At 27.1% G+C, this 18,775-nt stretch overlaps 4 protein-coding genes across 11 annotated transcripts in view; all 4 read left to right on the top strand.

The window, feature by feature from the left end:
• Window positions 1-10,604, top strand: part of LOC145181231 (uncharacterized) — a 313,564-nt gene extending 302,960 nt beyond the window's left edge. For 6 of the 7 annotated variants that reach the window (XM_090099793.1, XM_090099794.1, XM_090099795.1 and 3 more), the window contains 15 exons: window positions 219-297; window positions 468-599; window positions 758-802; window positions 4,183-4,317; window positions 6,337-6,474; window positions 6,587-6,677; window positions 7,179-7,279; window positions 7,594-7,694; window positions 8,130-8,238; window positions 8,346-8,479; window positions 8,674-8,775; window positions 8,880-8,970; window positions 9,083-9,495; window positions 9,853-9,937; window positions 10,036-10,604. In XM_090099793.1, coding sequence (XP_089955919.1) covers window positions 219-297; window positions 468-599; window positions 758-802; window positions 4,183-4,317; window positions 6,337-6,474; window positions 6,587-6,677; window positions 7,179-7,279; window positions 7,594-7,694; window positions 8,130-8,238; window positions 8,346-8,479; window positions 8,674-8,775; window positions 8,880-8,970; window positions 9,083-9,495; window positions 9,853-9,937; window positions 10,036-10,080 — 1,801 coding nt within the window. In that variant the 3' untranslated portion in view covers window positions 10,081-10,604. Of the gene's footprint in view, window positions 1-218; window positions 298-467; window positions 600-757; window positions 803-4,182; window positions 4,318-6,336; window positions 6,475-6,586; window positions 6,678-7,178; window positions 7,280-7,593; window positions 7,695-8,129; window positions 8,239-8,345; window positions 8,480-8,673; window positions 8,776-8,879; window positions 8,971-9,082; window positions 9,496-9,852; window positions 9,938-10,035 lie in introns of those variants that run through there. The other variant, XR_016456224.1, reaches the window with a different exon arrangement.
• Window positions 1-18,775, top strand: part of LOC145181042 (cysteine-rich protein 2-binding protein-like) — a 400,331-nt gene that overhangs the window by 302,960 nt on the left and 78,596 nt on the right. The window lies entirely within an intron of this gene.
• LOC145181378 (liprin-alpha-2-like) overlaps window positions 1-18,775 on the top strand; it is a 391,227-nt gene that overhangs the window by 302,960 nt on the left and 69,492 nt on the right. The window lies entirely within an intron of this gene.
• The window catches only part of LOC145180864 (tyrosine-protein kinase ABL1-like), a 324,834-nt gene that overhangs the window by 302,960 nt on the left and 3,099 nt on the right, over window positions 1-18,775 (top strand). Inside the window, exons 2-3 of one of the 2 annotated variants that reach the window (XM_090099808.1) lie at window positions 16,623-16,853; window positions 17,912-18,642. In XM_090099808.1, the coding sequence (XP_089955934.1) occupies window positions 16,664-16,853; window positions 17,912-18,642 (921 nt within the window). In that variant the 5' untranslated portion in view covers window positions 16,623-16,663. Of the gene's footprint in view, window positions 1-16,599; window positions 16,854-17,911; window positions 18,643-18,775 lie in introns of those variants that run through there. The other variant, XM_090099809.1, reaches the window with a different exon arrangement.

The raw sequence follows: 18,775 nt of genomic DNA, 5'->3' as shown, positions 1-18,775 counted from the left end.
TGTCTAAAAATGTAATGGAAATTATTTCTAAATTTACTTGGAAGTGTAAAAAAGTAAATGTAGTTTTTGTTTAATGGCATTTTTAAAAAGTGAAAAGTTCACTAATTGAGGATGTTTTTTCTGCTAGGTGTGTTATTATTTATGCCTCATAAAATGTTTTTGTTTAACCATTGTTTTAATGATTGCTTGATTTGAACTTTTTTTTTTTTTTTATGTAGGTTACTGGTTGCTATCACAGAAGTGTATTTTTCAAAGCACCATTATAATCTCTATCTCTCTGGTACACAAGCTAGTCAGGTATTTCAATTTAAAAAATATATATTTTTTTTTACTAGATATTTTTTCAGAACTTTAATACACTAAATGTGCTATCAAGTAGTTAATATTTTATAAAAATATATATTTTTTTTATAACAAGTAATATATTTTAATATAAGATTTTTAAGATTATTTCCCATCTTTTTAAGAGAGTATTTGCCCATCTTTGCAAAGAAGAGAATCCTGAACTTGTTCAGCATTTGGAAAGTTTAAGCTGTGAGCTGACACCAATAACCTTTAATTGGTTTATGACAATATTTTTTGATGCTCTGCCTGTTTCTGTAAGTTAATTGGTTCATGACAATATTTTTGTTTCTGTAAGTTTTTAATTTTGGGTTTTTTATTTTCTATAAGTTTTTTTTTTTACATGGTTTTAAAAGGAAATTTGAGTTTCTAATTTTTATGAAATTTACAAAGTTTGTATTTTCGTTTTTTTTAGGTTGTTTTGATTATTTGGGATTGTTTCTTGTTTTTTGGTCATCAGGTAGTTCTTGTGTAAAAAAAAGCTATAAGTTAAACCAATTTATTTCTTTTAAAGGATTATACACAAGTAAATATATATATGTGTGTGTGTATATATATATATATATATATATATATATATATATATATATATATATATATATATATATATATATATATATATATATATATATATATATATATATATTAAAAACCACCTTTTTTTTTCTTATGGTCTTTATTAAATTTTTTATTAAATATTTCCTTTAGAATAAATTTAACATTTTGCAAATATGTAATATTACTGCTTTAATCACTATGGCATCTGAGATGTGCCATTTTGGTAAAAAAAGTATTTAGCCAGCTATGGCTTTATGAGCAATTTGTGCTCAGTTTAACATGTAAAAATCTAAGATGTTCAAAAAAATTCAATATATTGTTGGGTTTTCTTCATTTTTTATAACTGCCTTTAATTGCTATGATACAGAATCTGAATTTCTTTGATAACTTTACAATTTCATTGGAGTTTTATTGATGCAAATGATTCCACTGTTCATTTGGACTAATATCTGGAGATTTATCAACTCATTTAGGAGTTTGATGTTTTCTAACAACAATTGCTTAACACTGTATGCAGTGTGTTAAGTATGGCTATTATGCTGGAAAACAAAATTAGATTTAGTTGTTGAGCACTTGAAAGTAGATTTTGTTGAAAAACATCTCAGTTTTAATCAATGAAAACTAGTTTTCCTACACCAAAAGCAGCTTTACAACCACATACCATATGGAAACTCTATGTTTTTCTGCTGCTGTTAAACATTTTTCGCTCAAGTGATGTGCTTGCCTTATACCACACTTGTACTTGATGTTTTTAAGAAATTTCAAATTAGCTTTTATCTGACCAAATTACTTTATTTCAAAATAATTATGGCTTATTTGCATGGCTTTTAGCCAGCGTTGTGGAGTGAGAGTCGGAGCTTGTTTTAGTAACTGCATAAAAGTCTATTTCATATCTATTTACAAGAGTTCAGAAAAGTTGTTTGTTTAGAAATTGTTTTTTAATAAATGTTGTTTTAAGCACTAAATGGTCGGATTATTTATATCATGGTGATGAAACAGCTAATGTTAATATTTTACTACAGTAAATTTGTTGTTACAAATTGGTGACTTATGAAAGAGTCAGGAGTTGGAGTTAGGAGTCGGAATCAGTCTATGATAAAGTTAAGGTCGGAGTCGGAACTGCAGCTCACCAACTCCACAACCCTGCTCTTGGCATGATTCAATCATTTAACCTTATCGATTTTACTGACTAATTTTTCTTTCACATAATTTGGCCATGATAACCACTTATCATTAGAATATTTTGAACAGTTTATGTTCAAATAATTGAACATCAAGATAGTTTGATGTTCACTGAAATTCTTGCTGCAGAAAGATTTACTTTAAAAATTCTTGGATTTACTTTAAATTCTTGATTTGTGGTGTTTCTTAACCTTCATTCACCAGCCTAATCTTTAGCTTTGTTGGAGTACTGAATCAGTTGTATTAAATTGTTTAATGATGGAATTGTTGACTACAGCCTAGACATAATCCTAGCAATTTCAAAAGCACTTTGATTACATTGATGCAATTTCAAGATGTTTGTTCTTAGTTTTGAAGATATTCACCAAAAAATGATCATTTTGAGAACAAATACAAAAATAAAATTCATCTGTTATCAATATGACGTAAAATAGGTGTAAAAGCCACAAATAAAACGTTATAAATTGACAATTGGTAAAAAAATATTTATTACACTAAATTGGTGGATTGTAATTGGTGGATGTCATTGATTAAAACAGTAATTATGCATCGTATTTGCTAACTATTGGATATACTCTTAGTATTTTCTTTATATTTAGAGCTTAATAAATAAAAAGAAAATAATTGCAAATAATTTCTATTCTATCTTTTATTAAAAAAAAAAAAGAAAAAAAAAGTTAAAAACTTTTTTTACTGACTTTATATTGTGTGGTTAATGATGATTGTGAATGCCACTATTTTATTCTTGTTGATATCAACGAAAGATTTTTTTTATCTCATCAACTTACAAATCTTATGATAATAGTTAAGTATTCTGCCGCATCTAAACTTTTTCTATCAGTTTTAAAGATGTCTTATAATTTTCTATATACAACTTTCTATTTTACTAACTTCAATATATATGGATACTAATATTATTACTATTTTTATAATTATTATTATCATTATTTTTATTATTATTTTTATTATTATTATTATTATTATTTTTTTTCACTTTTGTGACTACATTCCAGTTCTTAAAACATCAATCTCCAACAAGTCTTCTTCTTGCTATCACTGAATTCAATTAAATTTAATAATAAAGACAATTTTGATTTTATTGCTTTTTTGTGTGATGTTTTACTAATTTAAAAATTAAGTAATAATTTTTTCTTTAATGCTTTGGGTAGCCAGGTGTTTCTTAATTCTGGCTTTTGACTTTGCCTTCAGATTCTTCCTAACCACATTTCTAATGGTTTGATCACTGACAGATAGCTCTTTAGCTATTTTCATCCTTGGCAATATTGGATTCCAAGAAATTAGACTCTAGACTTCCCTGATCAACTAATGAGTTTAAACTGACCTTCAAACCACTGCCAGACTTCCTCTTAACACCAGTCATTTAAAAATGTTTAATCACAGTGTATACAGTGCTCAGAGGCTTGTTTAGCATCTTGGCAATATACTTGGGCATGGTGTCATTCATGGCAAGATCAACAATAGGCTTATTTTTACTACTCATCATCACTTTTTTGGTGTTTTTTTCATTTTTATTTTCAAAGATTTTTGCATTAACAATAACAAACTAATTGTGTAAAAATAACAATAGAACATTTATTTTGAAATCACCAAACTTATGAAATTTGCGGTCACAAGTGCGGTAGTATTTAGTAGTGTAACCTTTTGCATTAAGAACAAGCATGGACTCCATGAAACAACCTGACATGTCTCAGCATGAACTTAATGAAGAGGTTGGTGGATATCTTTTTCAAAGTGTATTTTCCTTGCAGATTTTACTTGTCATGTGGAAAAATTACCTCCTACATAACCTTGTACATTACTTAATCAAGGATACCATCAATATGGTGAATTAGATAATTTTTTGACTTCCACTGTATGTAAATAATGTAAAACAGTAGTTTTAAAAAAAGCTTATAATATATAATGAAGATTTCCTAATATAATATTTATATGAAGCATACTCAGACACATTATTCATACTTTAGTATTATTTTCTTAAGTTTTTCGAATTTTTATGTATAGTAAGTTTATTTGCCTGTATAGAATTTTTCTGATTTGAACTTTTCATTTGAAATATTTTACTTTTTTTGCTCAATTTAGATTTTGTATCCATTTGCTTTGAAATTAATCAAGTTGCAAAAGAAACAAATTCTCTCTTGCAAGGAAACTTTATCTGTAATGAGAAAACTTAAAAAATTTGGAAAGATGTTCTATGATATTGAAAGTTTACTAAAGGTAACAGTTTTTTATTTAATCTAAAAGTTATTAAAAATATTAGAATAAAAAATTTCTGTCAACTTTTTATGTTCATGCAATCTTCTGGCATAGATAAAAAGCACCATTATATATCTACTGTCACTTTTCACTGGTTAGACAATCTTCAGTCAACAACCCTTTCTTTGAAGGTTGTCTCACAAGTTAAATGCTTTATTAGTTATCTTGATAGCTAACCTAATTTTAGCAAAAAAGAGGCCTGTTTTCTGGTGATTTTTATTTAGGGCAAATGAACTTTTTTTAAATGTTTATTAATTGGTCTTTAACAGTGGTTCCTAATCATCGTTGCTTTATTACCCAAATTTTAAATGAGTTTTTTGTGATTATGACACTGATCCTTTTTATTATTTTTTTTTTTTTTGTGATTATGACATCCTTTTTATTTTTTTGTGATAATGACAAGGACTCTTTATTATTATTATTTTTTTGCAAAAAATTCATCTTCTTAAAGTTCGTCAATGTTTTTTTTTTTTTTTTTTTTTTTTTTATATTATATATTCAAAAAAAGAAAGAAAAAAATAGATAATTTTAATAAAGGTAATTAAAATTTTATAATTACAAACTTAGAGAAACTGTTCATAAAATAATAGAGAAGAAATAAATTCAATGTAAATGAGCATTTAAACAATTATGTGCAAGTTTTCCAGTGTTGGGGGGGGGGGGGCACACCTGATGTATTCTGCTATCAGTTTCTGTATTTTGTTTTTGTTGCTAACAGTGTAGAAAAAGCAATTTTACATAACTTTGATGTTGAAAAAAAGAAGGAAACATTTTTGGTGCACTTTAGATAACATTTATTCTGATGCACTTTGCATGACACTCATTTTATTCCAAATACTAGTCAACTGCATTTAAAAAAGATCTTTTGAATTTAAAGCACCATTTGTTAATCTTGTAGACTCTTCTTGAGTGTCTTCTGGAATCAAAACCAACAAATGCTTTTAAAATTATAGGCAATTTGAATGACACTGTGTGGATAATCCTCACTTTAGTCTAACTATATTAGCCAATATTTGTTGAAAAAGTCCTATGAATTAATTAAGTTAATGCTGTGGTTCCAACTAACATCTTCCTGTCAAACATCAGTTATGAACACAGCCAAGTTTACTTATAAGCAAAATTTTTTTATATATTATAGGTATCTTTACCTCTGAGTTTATTTACATTAGTATCAAGTAGATTAATATAGCCTTTACAATAAATTTCTTTAAATTGGAAATATATGTAAAATTACTTCAGTAATTTTATTCCTTGTTACATATCTAATTACATTTATAATATGTAAACACCTATGTATTTTTAGATTTTTTTCTAAATTAAATTTTTTTATGTTTGGGGAGGAGGGCAAAAAACTTTGCAATTAGGAGCCTGCAATATATCCAACCCTGGTTAGGTAAAAAGTTTACTTTTTCTGCTACTAGATGATTTTGCACAAACATGTAATAACTTTTTTGTTTTTTAATTTTTATTTCTAATATGTTAACATCTAGTATAGATTTAATATACACTAATGCTAAAATATTGCTAAAGATTTAATTATAGTGATCTTATAATCTAGTGGTCTCTCTGATTCATAGTCTTTTTCATGTTTTTTTATTTATTGAAATTATATCTCGATCTCAACATAAATAAACTATAGCCAATAAGTTAAATTGCTATAAAATTTTTTGTATAAATAGAAAGTAAACATTTAATTTGGCATAAGTATTATTTTTCAGGCAGTGTAATTAAGTAGACCATTATCAGCTAAGTGGACCTATACAGAATTTATGTATACAGGACTTATGAATACACAATTTATGTACAGCAAAAAAATGACCTTAAAAAATAAATTTATGCACATTTTTACACAAATTTTTTAAACTTGAGTGTGAACTTAAACATATTGCATACCATAAAAATATTCTTTATGATTTATAAAAAACTTCAATGTAATAGTTATTCAAACTCTATGAAAAAGAACTCTTTAAATATATTTAGGAGGTTTTTAAAGATGATTTTCAAGAACACTTTAAAAAATACAATGAGCTTTATGAGAAATACTTAAATGAAATTGAAGAGGAAAGTGTCAAAAGAAAGCTCGAGGATGAAGAGTATGAGAAGCAGAAGCAGAAATTGGTGAGAAAATTGAATCTATAATTTTTTTTTTAACCATACAATTTGCATCTCTGCTAAACTACTTGATTTATTTTTTATCGATCTATTAAAGTTGTGATGATCCAATATTTAGAAATTTACTCCAAAGCCAATGATGGTGTCTGTGGCAGAAAATTTGGATGAGTTGGATGATGATTTAATTATAAAATGTGTGCAATGTGAAGGTTAATTATAAAATCCAAATTTCTTTATGTTTTATTTCTCCCAGCAGCTAAAAAAAAAAAAAAAAGAAAGCTCACCAGTTAATTAAACATCTTTTGGAAAGTCAAGGTTTTGAACAAATTTCAACAATACTGATTGCAGACACTCTCTTGAACAAGGAATATTAGGATGGCTACTAGCTTGCTTGATTCTTTACACACCTGTTGTTTTTTTGTTTGTCTTTTTGCTGTCAGGACTTTTTGTTTGCTTTTTTTGCTGTCAGGACTTAAAGCTAAATTTAAACTCATATTGTCTGCATTCATATTGTTTATTGCATATTGTTCATCTTAAGAAATAGATATACTTAAACAATTACATTTGAGCAAGACTTAAAGTATATTTTTGTTTATTTCACAATCATGTCTTCCTGTCCTCAAAATTTCTTTTGACAAATTTATTGCAAAAAAATTCTTGAGTTGCATACTTTTTAGTTTGTTTTTTTTTATTTGAATTTTCTTTTTTAGAGAATCGAAATTATGTTTGGATATTGGGTACTTCAGACCTTGTGGGACAGGTGTTTGTTTTAAATGTTTCAAACAGAACTACAGTTCCTATAAACTGGCAGGTACTACTTTTCATAAAAGAAATTTGCTTTGATTTTTTTTTTAATTGAAAAGAAATTCTATGTTTAGATTTTTTGAAATTGTTGAAAAAACTGAAAATCATTAAGATGTGTAACTTTAACATGATAAATCTTATTATAATCTTGCATGACTTATTGTTTGTTAAATTTATTAATACTCATTAATTGAAAATGAATTTTTATACTGATAACAAGATTAAATCTTGTTAATATCCTTTAAGCATGTTGTTTTAAATTTATTTAAAAATAAACAGCACTTGTGTAAAAGTTAGCTTGGTGTAAACTTAATTTTAAAGGTAGACTGTAGATGTATTGCCATGTGCAGGCTTGAGGTTCCTAATATTATGCTTATTTCCACAATGAAATCATCTCTCCATGCAATCAGCATAGAAACAAAGTACGTTTTTAGCATTTTATTTTTTTAAATTTTTTTGTTTGTTTGTAAACTTACATTTAAATATCTATAGGTATTGCAAGCGTGTTGCACGCATTATTACCTAATACTTAATACAGTTAATAAGCTAATACACTGTTTACTTCAAAAAAAATGTTCTTCGAAAATGAGTTTCTGAATATTGTGGAGTTTTGTTTGATAGACTATTTCTCTAATGAGTTTAATTTATCAAATCAGAACTAATCTTTTTTAAATATAAAAAAACAAATAAAATGCACACAATATTGTTGTCAAATAAATAATAACGGAAAATAAAAACATGGATTACAAGCTTCACTGACACAAATACATCATATTGAGCTTTTTTTTTTTTTTTTGAAAAAAAATATATATATGTTATTGATCATCTTGTATTCAATTTTAAAAAATCCCTAATAGAAAAGAGATCTGGAGCGTCCAGTTAGCTGGCTGTGCTTTAAGCATTTCAAGCGACAACATTGGAAATGTGGCCTTAACACTGATGGACGGTGCAATTGCTTTCTTTAATGTGAGCGTTTTAAATTTTTATTTATTACATTAAAAATGATTCAATACTAAAATTACTGTTTTTCTTTTTAAAAGTTAATCCTCGTATTTGTTCACGAATAACTTTAGATATGTAGTCAATCTGCTACTGAAGCGAAACCAACATATATTGATATCAGTCGTTCACCAGTGTTCACCGGATGTATTATTGGTGATACTTTTTGGTGCGGTGCTGCTAACAAAATAGTTGTGTTACAAATGAAGTAATTTTATTAATACAAATAAAGTAATTTCTTCATTGCATATAAATATATATAATAAAAATATATATAATATAAGTATATATAATATAAATAAAATGTATTAATAAAACATTACTTTATCAAAACTTTTAATTTTAGTCTGTTTTTGATGTTGTCGATACTATTAACGTTGTCGTTCTCAAATTATATTATAGAACACTTGAAACAAAAATTTCGCTGCGCGTATGCCCCAAAGAAAGGCATACAATATCCCAGTTGGTTTTAACTGATATTGGTGTCTGGTGCTCAGTATTTAGGTTAGTCGTGTTTTACATTTTCTAAATTTAAGTTAAAAAACTCGGAAACTATGCTTTGAGATTTTCTTTTGCGATTTTTTTTTTTTTAAATCTTCCATTTTTAGTTCTTCTGTTGTTCATTTATGGGATAAAGTTAATTATTATTGCTTACTTACTGTCGATATCTTGGTGGAATGCGGGCTATCCTCTGAGAAAGTAACTATTCGGTGTTTGTTTTAGAAATTTCATTTCTCAAAATATTCTTTCTCTCTTTAATACCGAAAATTTATTAGGTGTCGTATCTATAACGCAGTTAATAAAATTTTAGAAAACAAGCCTAAAAGATGATTTAGGAATAACTACAATTATGGCATTTCGCGATAAACTGTGGGTTGGGTTTGGAAATGGTAGGTTCATCATCAATGATGTTTTCAGAAAAGATACTGAAGACGATCTAAACGATGTTATCTCTCATTTTAAAAGCACGTCGCAAAATGCATTAAGTGTACCGTCAAAGGAGAATTCCTTAAAGCTTAGCGTTAACACATGTTGTCATGACATTGAAGGTGATAATGACACTGGTGAAGAAGTCAGAAGTAGATCGTTATCTACTAGTTACAGAGAGTTCGGAACACTAAGAGCGTCTCAAATCGATTTTGATAATCGTGTAGAATATTCTGTAAAAATGAATCAAATTCAGAGAGTTTCAGAGCACAGAGTTAATTGCTTTATTCCTTGCAGGTTGCGTATTGTTTTTTATGTGATTTTACTAATAGTTTAAAATCTAACTTGGTCTGACCTGCGAATCATTTTAACTTTTTAAATGAAGTCTAACGTTTTTTTTAACGTATCATTGATGAAATTAAATTAATAGCTTTCTTCTTGTAGACTAACCTTAAGTTTTATTTAATACATTTAAATGGAAATTTTACCAATGTTTTCAAATACTTTTATAATGTCCCCCAATTTTCTTCAATAAAATTTAATTTCTTTACTAATATTATTACTTTTATTAATTACTATTGTTGTTACTGCCTTTATCTTCTTTTAAATGATCTCTTCAGTACACGTCGTTGCATGTTTTTTCTTTTACTTAAGGAATGATAATCGATTAGTATTAAGTTGCATGGGAGCATTAAACGACGATTCTTCTGTCATACTCTGGTCTTCTGAAAAACACGACGTAAGTAAATATTAGAAATCCTTTGAAAATCAAATCTTCCTCGTAATTTGCTTTGTCTATATTTTTATCTCTTTAAAACCAATTTCAACTTTTTTTAGGGTCGTGAAATGTGGTTTGCACAAACTGTTTCATATTCGTTGTAATCCATCTAGAAAATGCTTACGTTTACATTTTTCACTCTACCCGGATTGTTATCATCTACGCTTATATATATATTTATGTATTAATATGTGTATCTAATATCCGTTCATATTTACAAACATATACAGATATGTTTACACACACCCACTCGTAAATTAATTCCTTGAAATTTAGATGTTTATTTGGAATGTAAGTTTTTGTCTCATAAAATGTATATTAAGCCTCAAATTTTATATTTCCGTCATTTTATTGGCGAATTATTTTTTATATGATTTTTAATATTAGTGATCAAAGTACTTTTGTGTGGTTTTCAAATTTCTTGTGTTGAAAGCAAAATGCATGACTAGATTTTCTTGCAAAGATTTTTTATGAAAGATAAAACCATCCAACAATTAGTTATTGAATATTATTGTTAATTTCATATTTACTATTTTTATTGGATAATATTTAATGTATTTTTTTATGTATCTTTTCAAAAGCTGTCATAATTATGTTACAATGTCTATTGCAATAATTCTTCAGTCAAGATGTTTCAAACAATTGTAATCCCGTTAGGGTCGGAACATCCAAAATTTACGTGCAACTCAAAAATTTCCTTCAAAATACGGACGACTCTTTAAAGGGTTTCTTAAATGTCATAGAAATTGATTCACTTTTTCTTAAAATAAAGTGCAATAGCAAGAGGAAGCTAAACTTATTAAAGATTTTTTTCTATGGTCTTGAAATCTTTCAATTTTTAAATTTAATTGAATGCAAATTTAACGTGAAATGGAAACGTTTGCAAAAAATCAGGTATAAATCCAGTCAACAATTTAGGTTTACAGTTACCAGTTTATCTAGGTATCATTTCTGTTACATCGTGGGAACTATGGGAATTATGTTAATGATACACTAATTTTAACTCTTACATTGAAGATTTAGATTTTCAATGACCTATGAGCCTATGAATGAAGATATTTTATTTTGACAAATCTTGAAAAAACGCCTTATGGCATTTTTTAGTACTTCAGCTGTAAAACTAGTATTTAATTTCAGTAGAATTAGACTACAGAAATACAAATTTGTGATTAATTTATATATATATATATATATATATATATATATATATATATATATATATATATATATATATATATATATATATATATATATACACTGTTCTCCAAAACATTAGCAACCAAATAAAATTTAAAAAAATTTCTACTTTGATTACTTATAACAGCAGTTTTGTTTTTTTAATCACGCTTTAAATGAAAAAAATGGTTAATGTTACATATGAGAAAAAAGATTTTAACATAATAAGACAACTTGAAAAAAAATAAACGTGAATTTTTGTTTGAATTGGTATTTTAACGCAAAAACGTGGTCCTCCAAAACATTAGCAACTTTTTTAAAACTACCCTAAAAAATGTTAATATCAATAGTTAATGGCATATCCTTTACTTTTTAGGATCAAGGAACATCTTCTCGGCATAGACTTTACGAGTTTATTAACTTTTTCTTGTGTAATCTCATTCCACGTGGTTTCAATAGCTTTAGATAGCTCATCGGCGTTTTTGAAGGGTCCTTTGTGTTTTAGGGAGAGTTCAACTTGGTACCATAAATTTTCAATTGGATTGAGATCAGGTGATTGAGCTAGCCATTTGATTACTTTAATTTGATTTGTTTTAAACCATTCTTTAACGAGTTTAGAGGTGTGTTTGGGGTCGTTGTCTTGTTAAAATGTCCATAAAAGAGGCATATTATTATCAGTATGAGGAACCACTTTTTCCTTGAGAATATCACGATAAACATACTGATCCATAATGCATTTATTCGGTAAATAGTTCCAACTCCACTAAAACCAGAAAAACAACCCCAAATTATTGCACTTTTTCCATCACCATGCTTGATTGTTCCTCTTGTGTATTTAGGATCTAAGCGTTTACCTTTAGGTCTACGTACCTTTAAATTTCCATCAGGACCTTTCAAATTGTACTTAGATTCATCGCTCCAGAGTACTCTATTCCAATCATTTATAGTCTAGTCTCTATGAGAATTTGCAAACTCAATTCTAGCTTTTCTATTCTTCTGAAAAATGAAAGGTTTTTTTTCTGTTCTAAAGCTCAAAAGTCCTGAAAGTTCTAACCGTCTACAAACTGTATTTTGAGACACGGAAAGCTTCAGTTTTTTAATAGCATCATTAGCGCTGTCAAAATGATTTTTTTTAACATGACGAATAATTTTTCGATCGGTGAAACGACATGTTTTGAGTGGTCTTCCGCCCTTATGTTCTGTTTCTAAAGGACTACCTTTATTAAATCGTTTGATTATTCGACATACAATTGACTTGTTAATCGAGTATTTCGTTGCGATTTCCTTTTGTTTGTCTCCTTTCTTGTAATCTTTTACAATACGTTCTCGAAAAGCTAAATTACTTGTTTCCTGCCATTATTATCCAAAACAGCATATATTTGCGATCTTAAATTTATATTGTAATAATTACAACACTCCATATTCATCTTTGGACAAAAATTAACAATTAGCTAATTCTCATTGGTTAAGTACTAATAATTACAACTCTAGAATTCCCTTGGGCATTATTTCCACACTTGTCCTGGTGATTTTCCGTGAGTTTTTGTGAGTAATTATAAAAAGTTGCTAATGTTTTGGAGGACCACGTTTTTGCGTTAAAATACCAATAAAAACAAAAAAACAAGCTTAATCATTTTCAAGTAGTCTTATTATGCACAAATCTTTTTTCTTACATGTAATATTAAGCATTTTTTGTATTTAAAGCGTAATTAAAAAAATAAAATTGCTGTAATAAGTATTCAAAGTAGAAAAAATGCATTTTTTTATTTAGTTGCTAATGTTTTGGAGGACAGTGTATATATATATTCAAGGACTGATCAAAATTATGCACTTCTTGTTTACATGAAGAAGTGCATAATTTTATTCATTGTCCAATTTGATGTGAAAGTGTTGACAATTAACCAAAATGCTTAATCAAGCAAAGAGCTATGAGAATAATCAAAAAACAGTTTGCATGCTACGCATGAAGAAATTATCAGCGTTTCAAGTTGAAGGCATTTCCACAATCTACAAAATCAACCTAGATGTTTGCAATTCAAAAGTTAAATTATCTAAGAAAAATATTGCTCTGTTACAAAAACGAAGGAGGAAGGGAAAGAGGTTGTTTTGTCTGTATTTTTTTTGACTTCAAAAAGATTAGACCAAGAAATAATAGATGAATTCAAACCTGTAGCTGTTTGATTGTGTAATTAAAGTTAAATGAGACCAGTCTATTGACTTAACAAAAACTAATGGAAAAATACAGCTAATGAGGTGCTCTTACTGCCTGAGTCCAGTGGGTAAAGGCTTGCCACATAAAAAACTTCGGGTTTTTTCTGGCACATAGTCTTAATGCACTGAAATGCAAGCCTTTACCTACTGGACTTGGGCAATTAGAGCACCTCATTAGCTGTGTTTGTCAGGCTTGCCACATCAGTGCACTTTATAATGATCAGAGAAAACTAAAGCTTTGGCTTCTAATGACTCAAAATCAGCAGGAGGAGAGTGTGAATGCAAACAATAAAAATTAAAATTTTTTGTACTGAATCAATGAATCCCAAAGTCATGTTTATTCTTCATAAAATATGATTCCTTTATCATGAATAAAACTTACAATACAATCACAAGAAATGTAATATAACATTTATTCTATAACTACTCTTCTCTTGCTGTTTTTATTTTTTAGTAATTTGCTGTATATTAAAACGCTTAAATTAAGTCAAAAATGAGTCAGCAGGCAAAAAATAGCAGTATCTTAAAATGGGGGAACAACATGATTTTTTAAAAAAAGTTATAAAACTCAAATTTATGTCAATTATTTTTTAATTTTATTTCTTAAATATAAAATAACAATTATTATTACACTATTTCCTTCATTAAAACAAAAATTTTAATTAAACTGTTGAAATTTAACTGCAGAAAATGAACAAAAATAAACTTAATCATAAAAACATAAAATTTTTAAAAACAAAGTATAATTGATTGCACATAATTTTTTTATTTTTGGTTTTATTTTTGGTTTTAAATATTTAATACTTAATATATTTAATACTTATTATATTTTTGGTTTTGGTTTTTAATACTTAATATATTTACACTATTTTCACAAATCAAAGTTTAAAAAAAGATAAAATAAGAAAGTGGGACTCTCAAATTAACAACAGGCCTCATAAGGATTTCTTTAAAATCCTTATGAGGCCTGTTGTTAATTTTGTTGTATATTACAGTTTTCCTATTTTTAAAGTGTTACATATGATTTTATAAGTTTTTTAATGTAAACTTGTTTTTAACTTTTCTTCTGATCGTGTACATTTTATTTAAATTAAATATTTTAAACAACTTTATATACACTAGGAAAATATTCTTAAATAGCAAAAATGAAAGAATTAGATGCTTTAAATTCTGCCTAGAAATGAAGATGAACTATTCTTAAGACTTCAAAATGGTTGGAACTCGCTGGACGTAACCTTGTTAACAGAACTGGTTAAAAGGATGCTTCGCAGATGCCCCACGCAGTTATTGATGCTAAAGATTACATGACCAAGTGTTAAAACCAATCAAAGTACTTAAAACTGATTGAATTTCTATTTCGTAATAATAAGGGTAAACTTATTTGTTAAGTATCCAGTATTTAACAACAAAAATTTAAAAATAACCATAGATAGTTAGAAAGCGTGATCATTTTTAACTTAGTTTGTAAAAAAATAGAATTTTCTCATTTTAGTTAATTTTTACCACTTCGTTAGTTTTACCCAAACATCCTTATTGAACTTTTTTTTTTAAATTTTTTTTATGAAGGAGTTTTTTTTATTTTTTATTTAGTGTAATAGAAATTATCATTTAACATATTTGAAGTAAAATTAAAAAGTCACCCAAGTTTGAACTTTTTTATGAAAAAAATCGTGCTGTCTCATTTTTTTTTTTTTTAAACATCTACTAATAAGCTATCAACCACGTTTTTATGTTTCCGGAACATTAACATTTTCAGAGCAAGCATGTTGTTTTATTAGACTCTGAAAAGTATATTAAAAAACTCCGGATGATCAAAGTGATATATAAAAAGTGGTTACTAATTGTCTTTTAGTAACTTTTGTCTTTTTGATAACTTTTAAATTCTTTTAAAAACTTTTGATATTTGATTATACCTTTAACTTTTTTAAATTCAAAATGAAAATGAAACTAAGGAATTTTAACTTACATTCTCTGTTATTCTATTCATGTGTTTTTTGGATTCATAAAAGTGGGGTTTTCATTTTGGTGTCTTTCATCTGCACCAGGCTAGAAAAAATAGGTTTGCAGGGCGGATATTTTAGTGCACCTTGCTTACCTGTTATTCATGCAGATCTTGTCAATATTTCACATACTGAAATGTATTTAAGAAAAATATACAAAAATTACATGCACTTTCAACATATTCAAACAAATTTTGTGACCGCAATTTGCAAACTTTTTAAAAAACTTGATTGTTTTGGGCTGAAACAAACAAATTTTTCGTAAAAAAAACTGTTCTTTAAGATCTATAAAAGAGAAATACTCAAAAAATTTCATAAAGTTACAGAAAAAGTGCTTAATGAAATTGTAATTCAAAATTTGCATAAACTTAGTTCAGGTATTATGTAATTAGGTATCATGAAATCCAGGCAGAAAAAATCGGTTTAATATTTAACTAGTTTACATAATTTTCTAGACAACAAAAATACAAGAGCTATATTCCCATTTGTCACCCAAAAAGAAATAATTGAAATTGTAGTAATTGAAGCTAAAACTATCAAGCTGTTAGTATCATTATGCAAATATAAGCATACAAGGTGTTTAAGAAAAGTATAAATCTTTATGCGTAAGTATGATATAAGTTATGTTTAAAAAAATAGAGTAATTAAAAAATGTAACTTAAGTAACAACACAGATAAAAAAACAACAACTCCAACTAGCTGTTAATTCATACGTGCATTATAGTAAAGTTAAAACGAAATTATAAGCTAGTAATTCGACAAATCACCGGACCAACTCTTAGTGCCCCCTCTCCCTTTGCTTTTTTTTCTTAACGATTAACTGTTATAATAAGTACTTTAATATTGGTTTAGGAAGGAAGTTTTAAAATGGTATCTTAACTGTGCTAACAGCTAGATGGAGTTGTTTTTTTTTTGTTTTTTTTTATCTGTGTTGTTGCTGAAAGTTATATTTTTTTGAATACAAAAGAAATGGCGGGATTATGTTATGTCAAAACGTTTTTCTCTAGTTTCTACCATTTATATCCGATATGTATTTTTATTTAATGGGTTTTGAATTAAATTATCTCACTATTTAATGCAAATGTTAACAATATTTGTATTAAATTGTATTATATTATATTTTGGAGGTATATTCATACAAAAAATGGATATGTTGGATAAAACTTGTGTAAATTATTTGATAGGTAGAGTAGTATATGATATATTTAAATACCAAAAGACTATAACATACTTCCTTTAATCTTATTCTCTTCTTTTAGTATTGTTTTTGTACAATAAAATATAGAAGTGATGACAGGCTATGGGACAAACACAGGGTAAAGATGATGGGAGTCGTAAGCATAAAGAATCTAAAATTGATCGTAAAACAAATCAAAAACGTACAAATTCAACTAGCAGCAACCTAGATACAATAGACAAATTTACTTTGCCATGGGATTTAAGAGGAGGTGTTGAAAAAGTTGAATATGATGATTCTGTAAAAATTAATGGTATGAATGAGTAATGATTAATTATTTAACAAGTTTATGAATAGTAAGAATAAGAATCACTGGAATAAAAATAAGAATAATAAGAATAGAAATAATAAGAATAAGAATAATAAGAATAAGAATAATTGTGATAACAATAACAATAATAATAATAGTAATAATAATAAATGTAATAATATAAAGAAATTGATTTATTTCATCAAATATTTTCACTTGTCATAGATTAAGCAAATCTGTTATAGATAAAGCAATACATAATCAAAAGTAATTGCTTATTGGACTAAAACATCTTTTCTTTATCAAAAGTCAAGTCAAATGTATAGCTCCATCTTTTTATAGAGTAATCTATTTAAGTGCTTCCATAGTTATAAAATAGTAAGCTTAATGGATTTAATCATCCTGTGTGAAATTAGGTAAAATATTCATATATTACATATAATTAATTACAGAAATGTAAGTGACAATGTAAAGATACACAATCAAATATTCAAATATTCTTTTTTGTACATTTACTTGTAACTAAAAAAAGTTAATATGATAAAAAATGATACCTTATATAAAAATAAACATTAGGTTTTTAAGTAAGACGCTATAAACCTTTATGTTTTTTATTTGTCATTAGTTTCATTATCTGGAAATATTTTTTTGTTGTTTTAATTTTTTGAGACAAGTCATCTGACTTTATATCCCCTAGTCATGTTTTGTAAATTCCTGCTAAACTTTTTAACCTGTTCTACCCATTGCAAGCTGAGCAAGTAAAGAATATAACTCAACAAGATTTTTTGTTTAATTAAGTTATATTCAAGTGGCCTTCAATCTTAATAGCAATTTATAGCTACAAAAATTGAAGTGTTCTAAACTTTTTTAATTTACTTTTTTTTTTTTAGTTAAGAATAAAATCGTTTTTGTAAAAAAAATTCAGACTCTAAGAGAAGGAAAAGAAAACCAAGCTAAATTTTAAGTCCTGGGAGGATATTACTTCAGAAATGTATTGATATTGTTTTAAATGTTAAATAATTGATTTAATTAGGTGTCGTGTATAAATTTGTTTATTTTAGATTTCATGAGAAGTCGCCCTCTGCCAGGTATTCCTGAAGGAGACAAAAGCCCTCAAAAAGAAAATATCGATTTTAGTGGTATTGATGATGCTGAGATTTTTTTTGTGCAATATGATTTTGATTGTGGTGAGAATGAAAATCAGCTTTCTGTTTCCAAAGGAGAACTTGTGCATATTTTAAGCTATGATGATCAAAAAGTTTGGTGTGAAGGGCAAAATAAAAATGGTAAAATTGGATGGCTTCCATGCTCTTACATTGTTCCTCATAGCAGTATGCATAAGTATGATTGGTATCATGGTAGAATATCAAGGAACCGTGCTGAATATTTGTTGAACAGTGGTATAAATGGCAGTTTTTTAATGCGTGAGAGTGAAAGTGCTCCTGGTCAACATTCTCTTTCACTGAGATATGATGGAAGAGTATATCATTACAGAGTGTATTTTGATGAATCTGATAATGTTTATGTTAGAGAAGAAGCTAAATTTAAAACACTTGATCAGTTAGTTACATATCATTCTCATGAGGCTGGGGGCCTTGTTACAAACTTACGCTATGCTGCATTAAAAGTTGATAAACCAGCTGTATATGGATTTTCCCCTAAGGATGATGAGTGGGAAATTCCTCGAATTGATATATTTATGGGACAGAAATTAGGTGGGGGACAGTATGGGGAGGTTTATAAAGCAGAGTATAAAAAATATGGAGTAACTGTAGCTGTGAAAACATTAAAGGTCAAAATTTTGTGTAATTAACATAATATTAGTAATAATAATAGTTATCATATATATATATATATATATATATATATATATATATATATATATATATATATATATATATATATATATATATATATATATATAT

The sequence above is a fragment of the Hydra viridissima genome, unplaced genomic scaffold (assembly GCF_058129835.1).
Source record: "Hydra viridissima isolate aposymbiotic clone 2 unplaced genomic scaffold, HvirCarnegie_v1 scaffold_10, whole genome shotgun sequence".
Classification (NCBI taxonomy): Eukaryota; Metazoa; Cnidaria; class Hydrozoa; order Anthoathecata; family Hydridae; genus Hydra; species Hydra viridissima.
This window is presented reverse-complemented; position numbering and strand designations above follow the sequence as displayed.